This window comes from Mesitornis unicolor, unplaced genomic scaffold, assembly GCF_000695765.1.
Source record: "Mesitornis unicolor isolate BGI_N332 unplaced genomic scaffold, ASM69576v1 scaffold45963, whole genome shotgun sequence".
NCBI classification, from domain to species: Eukaryota; Metazoa; Chordata; class Aves; order Mesitornithiformes; family Mesitornithidae; genus Mesitornis; species Mesitornis unicolor.
The window spans coordinates 22,719-30,673 of NW_010176221.1; the positions used below are offsets into that span (position 1 = coordinate 22,719).

The 7,955-nt window shown below is 33.4% G+C and overlaps 1 protein-coding gene across 1 annotated transcript in view; it reads left to right on the plus strand.

Annotated features, from left to right (window-relative positions):
* The window catches only part of PCDH17 (protocadherin 17), a gene marked incomplete at its 3' end in the record, with an annotated part of 27,616 nt that extends 19,975 nt beyond the window's left edge, over window positions 1-7,641 (plus strand). Inside the window, exons 4-5 of the mRNA XM_010181683.1 lie at window positions 7,275-7,333; window positions 7,469-7,641. Coding sequence (XP_010179985.1) covers window positions 7,275-7,333; window positions 7,469-7,641 — 232 coding nt within the window. The remainder of the gene's footprint in view (window positions 1-7,274; window positions 7,334-7,468) is intronic.
* Between the last annotated feature and the right edge of the window lie 314 nt (window positions 7,642-7,955).

Below are 7,955 nucleotides of genomic sequence, written 5' to 3' on the forward strand. Positions count from 1 at the left end.
GTCTACTTTTATTACAGGGTCACTTGAAAATATGTTTCTCTGTAGTAACCTTTTTAGCTTTTTCAATCTTCGGACTTGGTGCAACCATCAATGGGATGAGAGGAAGCTTGACTAGGTCTTGTGGCTTCGAATCCTTGCACTGTGTTAAATCCCTACAGTCCTGACTTCTGTCTTGTTTTGTGTCTTGTGCATTGCAGAGTAAACCCTTGTAAAAAGTCAACAAATAATTGTTTTCATTAAGCCAGTAGTACAAACACAGCTCAAATATCTGCAATACCTTAATATGAATGCTTAAGCAATAAATCGACAATATTATTTTTTGCTAACAATTACGGTACTTGCTAAGACAAAATAGTACATAGACTAGGCATTTATATGAGGGGGTCTGCACTCCATCTGCACGCTTATAAGAAAATATGGTAGTCTCTGTCACCAGAGCTTCACTTTTCAGAAGTCACTCTATGCATTTTACTGAATAGCTCAGGACCTCTTTACCTCACAGTTTTGCTTTTCTCATTCAAAAGAAAGAGAAAATATGAGCTGCCAACACTTTCCAATAAAGACCATAGCAGCCTGGTGAACGATATTGCCTTCTGTATCTGTTTTTGTTGCCCTGTGTTTTAAATGTGCTTTTGAAGAATGTTACATATGTTAGAAATTCACATAAACACACTGTAGGTCTTGTAACACCAAAATACACATTTTTTCAGCAAGTGTGAAGCTTACCAAATATGTAAACGTCATATAAATTATGTCTCAAAAATAGTTTCAAAAGAATGAGAGTGGAGAGCACATACTAGGAGAATATTTGTTGAAATAGCCTATTTAATTTTGTCCTTCAAAAAAGGTAGGATAACTTATTAGAAGTCTATGCATAGTTTTTGGGGGTATTTTTTGGGGGGGGTTGCAGAGGTTTGCTATCGGGCTAATACTTTTTGTTAATGAAGTAAGTCTTGCAAAATCAAAACCCACTCCTTCAGGCTAAACATATAACACTCTCTGGCAGTCTTGCACTGAGGACTCTTTGTGAAAAATTGTACTATGTTGAATCCAAACTGTTCCTAACTAAATGAAGACAATTGTCTGCTCTTTCAAAACTAGATTTGGCAGAATACAAAGCTTTTGTCTTCAAAAGTGATTGCCATTACATAAGATCTTTGTTTCTTGAAGAAAGGGTGAGTGCTTGGAATTAAGCTTTTCAAGAAAAGACACGGAAGATTCTTGAGTTAGATATTAAGTGGCAGTCTGATAAAGGAGAGAGAGGTTTAATTTCAGGTTTTTTTTGCATTTAATGTTTAATGAAAAAGAAGTTAGAGTCAGCAAAGACATTTTGCTTTATTATAGATCCAGGTATGAACACCTCCATAAAATGGAACTGAATAGTTTCTGAAAATGCAATACTTGTTCTTGTAATTCTGAGAAAAAATTATGAATATTCTAGTAGTCTAATATTCATAAATCTGATTAATGTTGAAGTTCTTTTTTTTTCACACTTTAGAGTACATCTTTCCCTAATATGATAATTATTTCTGGACATAATTTGACAAGAATACTTAAATATTGCATTTCTCTCTTTTACTCCTCTTCCTCTCTCTCACATTTTCCTTTTTCTTCATAGTCATGTTGATTTTAAGATTTCATTTTTTTAGGAGACAGACCTGTTGACCTTTTTCCTTTTATTTTTTTCTCTAACTTTATTCAAACAGTATGGAATACACTAAATATTGCTAAAAATCTTCAGAATTGTGGTGCAACAATGTTTTTGATTAAAAAGGAAAATAGCTAGGAATCCCTAATTTTTAATAGACAGTCTGCTTTTTATAGGAATTCTTGAAAGCAGAAGACTTGATAAGCCTCTACCATTACCTTACTGAGCAATAGTAGAATTCCTGAAAACTGATTGATTAATTGGGGGCTGTAATTATAATACTGATTTAAAAAAAAATAAAAATATATATATGTATGTATGTAGAGCCACAGTGGAACTCCTTTTTTATTTATAAAATTATCAAAACATTTCAATAGAAATAAACACATACATCTTATGAATATGAACTTATTAAAAAAAAAAAAGAAAAAGAGAGATTAATGTAGCCCGTTGATAAAAATATTCCCCCTAATTCGTCATGTAATTCTTTGCCTAGGCTGGTTCAAACTGTTTCCAGTGATGAAGTTTTCACTTTTTTTTTTTCTTATGAGATTATTTAAGGTTAATGGATCCTATGAGGAATTTGTTTCTGATGCTCTGTTTCTGGCCATGATTTTTCATTTTCCTTTCTCTAAATGAAACTTTTGGGAATCATAGTCATTCTAGAATTAATTAATAGAACCTTACAGTTGATTTTCAAGCTTCTGAATGATTTTATTCTGAATTTACAAAATTCAGTATTCCAAATTCACCATATTTAGAGGAATACTTAGCAACAATTGTAGTCATCTAGACCCCTGTGTGGTCTTAATATGCAAGATCTAACATGCATAATAGCATGAATGGTTTTATAGACAGTTGATAGCATTTGAAGGATATTCTACATGTAGTTCATGCAAACACTGGCCAGTGTATGATTCTTTAGGTCACATTATTAGACTAGGGCAATTATATTGTAACATTTGAAACTCCATACCAGTAAAAATGTATCTTGCACAGATTTACTTTGACTGTTCTTTTACTTTCCTCCTCCTCAACTCCCCAGTGAAAAATAATCAAAATGTAAGATATTTTCTGAAAGGTAGGAATCCTGTTTTTAAAATTTTGGCAGCTTTTGAAAGGTTTATATGCATTCTGATATCCTTCAAAATGGTTTTTTTAATGAGCTTCATCCTTCTGAGAAAGCTGCATTAAACATTTGTACAGAAATCCTTAGGAATTTTTCTGAAACATCATAGTGGCCATCAAACTGCCACAGATGGCAGTGTTCCTAAAATTTCAAATCTTCTCTAAGGTTACATATTAGAACAGATATTTGGAAGAAAGTATTTTTAAAGGCCCATTGTAGCAACTGTGAAAAAGTATATCTGTGGAATGGTTTAACAGCATACTCTCATTGAAAATGAATTGGTTCCACTAATCTGTGAAAAGGAGCCACAGAAACAGGACTTTTTCTCTAGGACTGTTAGGTTGACATCACAGACTTTTTAGTTCTCCAGTATCTAACCAAGGCAGTGGACAGTTCTGCTTTTGCTTTAGTTTTACGGACTATTTGTCCCAGTATGTTTTCATACTACTAAAAAACTTGTATCTTAGTAGTTGATGACCTGATACTTCAGCCCTCAACTTTGAATCACAGAGTTGGAAAACATGTCTTTACTATTTAACTCCAGTAACTTTTAGAGCAGGATTGTTTCTGGGGGTTTTATTGGGTGAGGGTAGAGCTTGTTTGATTTTGTCCTTTAAGAAGTTAACACTGCTGGCATTTGGGTAATATTTGGTAATATCAGGAGATTGTAATTCCATGTAATTCACTTCTGATATGATGCATCTTACTTAGCTTTAGCAATTACATTTAACATGTTGCTGGTCATCTAGATTCTCCTATAATTATTGGAGAAAGTAATCTCCAGAAGCAGTAAGTAACTATAGTTTGCTGCTCAAAATGGAGTGAATTATCTTCTATTATGTTTCTAATGCTTATAGAGGGATCTTAGCTTATTAGTTTACAGTAGGTGACTAGCTTTTAGATTGTTTTCTGCAAGTGACCTTAGCCTAACTTAAAACTGGAGGCAAACAGAGAGACACGGTGGTTCTGATTTTGTAGAAAGGGCTGTGTACCCAGAGAAGAAAAATGAGTTTATTTGCTGTTATTAGATTTTTAAAGTAGCACTCATTTCTTAGAGCTACAGCTATGCTGTGTAAAAGTGTGTGATTAATGCATGAGCTGAAATGTATAATATCACTTCCATAGATGTTAAAGTGTAAGAATTTCAAGTATATGACCTCTCCCTTCAACTGGGATTAAAACAAAAATAATTAAAAAAAAGGAAGAAAAGTAAGTGTTTAAGGGAATTAAACATTCATATCTCTCTGTAATCCATTGTGAAGTGGTTGCTTACCTTTCTAGGATTCCTTTAAACTGCCTAGCCTTAAAATTAAACATTTGTTTATTATCCCAATTTTTGTATAGATACTATCATACTTGAAGCAATTATCTCTTTGCTGCCTGTATCTGACAGTACTCTGTTACTGCTCAACACAAGCTTCATATTTTCATAGCTCATAGGAGAAGATCTAATACTTTTAGAGCAGAAGGAAAAGAAATCAACTTTGAGCTCTGTGGATGTACATGGTTACCAAGTATTTACATTTGTTCTTTTGCAGCAGTGATCTCACTATAACATTGCACCCAACTGTTTTTTATTGCTGCAAAACAAAATATGAAGGAAACTGGTCAAATTAGTATTGAGTTAAAGATCATTAATGATTACCATAAATACAGACTTTCTCAGAAGCAGATCCCAATTTGAGGAAGATAGCTAATATTTGGTCATAACTTCTATTTTATAAATTTATATCTTGGCTAGTGCAGGGTGCGATAAATGCTTGCTTTTTTTTTTTTTGCTATGAAAATGTAGAAACAAAAAGTACAACCAGTTCTTACTGTGTTCAGCTTATAGATAAGTTCTTAGAACCACCTTTAAGGAAGTGCTATAATTAATTCCAGGCCAAAATTCTGACTTTTCTAAAGGCAGAGAGTTGATGAAAAGGCAGTTTATAGTGGGCACTTTGCCTGAAAGTGACATGAAAAATTGAAATGTTGATTCTAGTAGCAGCTGTGTTTAGGAGAAGGCAGAATTTTTTATGTAAGTAAAAGCATAAAGTCAGTTTTTCTGGACATCTATAATTGAGATATTAGACATAGACAATACACATGAGTTCTGCAATTGTAAAAGTTTATTTGGATTGAGAAGTATCAGGCTCTGTGAGTGTCATAATTAATATATGTGTATATATAGGAGGTGGATTTGCTGCACTTGAGAGATACTAGGTTACAATTTGCGACAAGAAAAGTATAAATGACAGAAATAAGGCTGTTTCTAAAATATGATGTGCTACATTTAAGAGATTACCTGTAAGAATGCTGGAATATTTATCTATGCAGCTCCATTTCTTCTTTTTTTCTTTGTTTTCACTATTTGTTTTTGTAACTTGCAGCCTGCTAAATGCTAAGACAAGCTTTTATTTTAATTGCAACTATTAAAACCAGAATTTGTCTGTTTTTAAGTACAAAGCACTAAACTGCCCCCTAATTGAAGTGGACAGATTTTGATAACTTTGGATACCTGTAGTTGAAATAATCAGTTTCCGAAACACTGATTTGGAAAAGCAGTGACACAACACTGAGTTTGATGTCTCAGATCTTCAGAATTTTCCTTCTGTAATAAAGCATACTGTTTGCATTTCTTAGGCGGTATTTAAGAACTTTCATAAGCCTGTCTTTTAATAATGCTGCTGAAGAACAAGTCTCTAGTTGGACATAAACTCTCAGATGTCCAAATTATGTGCAACTTTCATATAGAAAATAATCTAGAATTTTAAGTATAGGTGCTTTATGCTGTATTTTGAAAACAGATGAGTAAAACCTGATTCTGTCATACAGTTTATCATAAAAGAAAATTCACTGATAGAACATCAGGTTGTTTTCGGAATGACATATACAATGCTATGTACTTTACAGCTTAAATTAGAAACAGCTTCAAAATGTGAACACAATGTTTCATATATTCCTAATTTTTGAACCATTTTTTTAAAACTAAGTTTTGAATACCAAAGTATTTAACTAGAAACAAGAAGTAAGTACAGTATAAATTGATTTTATACATGCCAAACAGAAGATGATTATTTATCTTTCATCACTTCCCCAAATCTCACATGATATCCACAATATACAAGCAGATCTATTTCATGTGTAGCTTGAGAGTGGCAGGTGGCTACCTATTTTCTGTTGCAGGCAGAATTGACTGTGAAATTTCAGATGTAACTTCATGCACCTTTTTCAGAGTCCAATATTCTAACCATACAAGAAGTAGCAAATATTTCTAATTACCACCTACCTAAAAAAACAAAACGAAGCTAAAAAATGGAGTGGGGAGTGGCAGGGAAAAACATATATCTAGGAGATCAGTCACCTGTGTAAACACTTGTTGTGTGACTTTAAACCTTATCTTGGGCCTTCTGCTCCATTAATTGAATGTGTCTGTGCCTGTGTTACTGATACTGGTACGCTGGATGCTGTTGCAAAAGTCATAGCTGCTGTGAAGCATAATGGTGTGACATGAAGTGATGCAGAAAACAGTAGAAGCTCTGTCACTAGGTCAGCTGCAAGAAGAAGTGACGTGTGTGAATGTACAGTATATGGAGTTTTGTGAAAGATGCAGTCTCTCTTTCTCCAAAAGAACTTCAGCTAATGATACAAGGGGAATTCAGTTCCTTTTGGCAGGACTCCATGTTGGTCTAGATGCTGTAAATACTTCTGCTTCTACAATTACTTAGCTCATGCTGCTAAAAATGTACTCATGACAGACTTAATGAAAGTATCTTCTTTTAAAAACTACTTGTCTAAATCAATCATTTAATATTCTTGTTTGCGTTCGTGGTTCTCATTATTCTGACATAGCTATTAATACTGATGAAAATTAAAGAGAGAAATCTCAAATATTTTCATACTTGCACTTTTCCAGTGGCGTTTAAAAAATCCCAACAGCTAGTGAGCCATAAAATTCCTTGAGGTTTTTTTTTTTTTCATTTTCTTTCTTTTTTTGTGTGTGGGGTTTTTTTTGTTTGTTTTCTGTTTTTTGTTTTTTTGGTGTTTTTTTCCAATTCAAGAGTAACATAGCAATATATGAAATTGTATTACAGCAATTACTGGGTCTCTGAATCCCAGTAGATGATGTAATTATGATTAAAAATTAGTATTATTGAATAATTCACTTTTGTAATATACAAAAGTAATTTTTTTCTCTCATTTTCAATAACCATCAGTCTTAATATCTAACTAATGAAAGAACATAAACAGTGTCATCTGTCAGGTTACTAACAGAGAATGTCACTTATTGGAGTCTCATTGTTTACTTTAGCAGGTAATTTGTGGACCGGAATCATTTAATTGTTCTGAGTACATAATTACATGCCAGCATTTTCCAATTTAATTAAAATGTACAAATCTGAAGATTAAGGGAATTTTTGAATTATTAATCATTTCTCCTCTAGGAAATCTTGTTGCTCTGCAGGAGATTTGTCCAGTGTACAACTATACGTATTTTTTCCTTCTCTTTCACAGACAGACAATTTTCCCGCAGAGCCCAATTACATGGGCAGCAGGCAGCAGTTTGTTCAAAGGTAAGGCCTATTAAATAACTTTCTCTGCTTCCCCATTTGCATTCTTGTCAAAATTGCTTTGCCAGAGAGTACAATTCAACTTAGAACAAGTAAATACAACTCTCTCTTTTTTTTTTTTTTTAATATGTTTTTCAGTAGCTCCACATTCAAGGATCCAGAAAGAGCCAGCTTGAGGGACAGCGGGCATGGGGACAGTGATCAGGCTGACAGTGACCAAGACACTAACAAAGGCTCCTGCTGTGACATGTCTGTTAGGGAGGCACTCAAGATGAAAACTACTTCAACTAAAAGCCAGCCACTTGAACAAGGTGAGTGAAGCCTCCAATGCTTACTATACTTAGAGTTTAAGCTGTCATTATAAACCTATTAGTATTGCAAATGCAATTTCTCAGGGTAGAATAGCCCACTGATAATACTATCAGAGAAAACAGTAAATCTTGTAGCTAGCCCAGAGCAAAGAAAGCTCAGTATCTTTCAGAATGAACATGAAATTAAGTATCCAAAGATGATAAAAAAAAATAGTACTTTTCTAAAATAATTAGAGTATACTTTATCTTTCCTGGCATTGCCTATGATATATTATATACAGTCCTTCTGCCAAAGTGTGATTTGGAAATTCAAA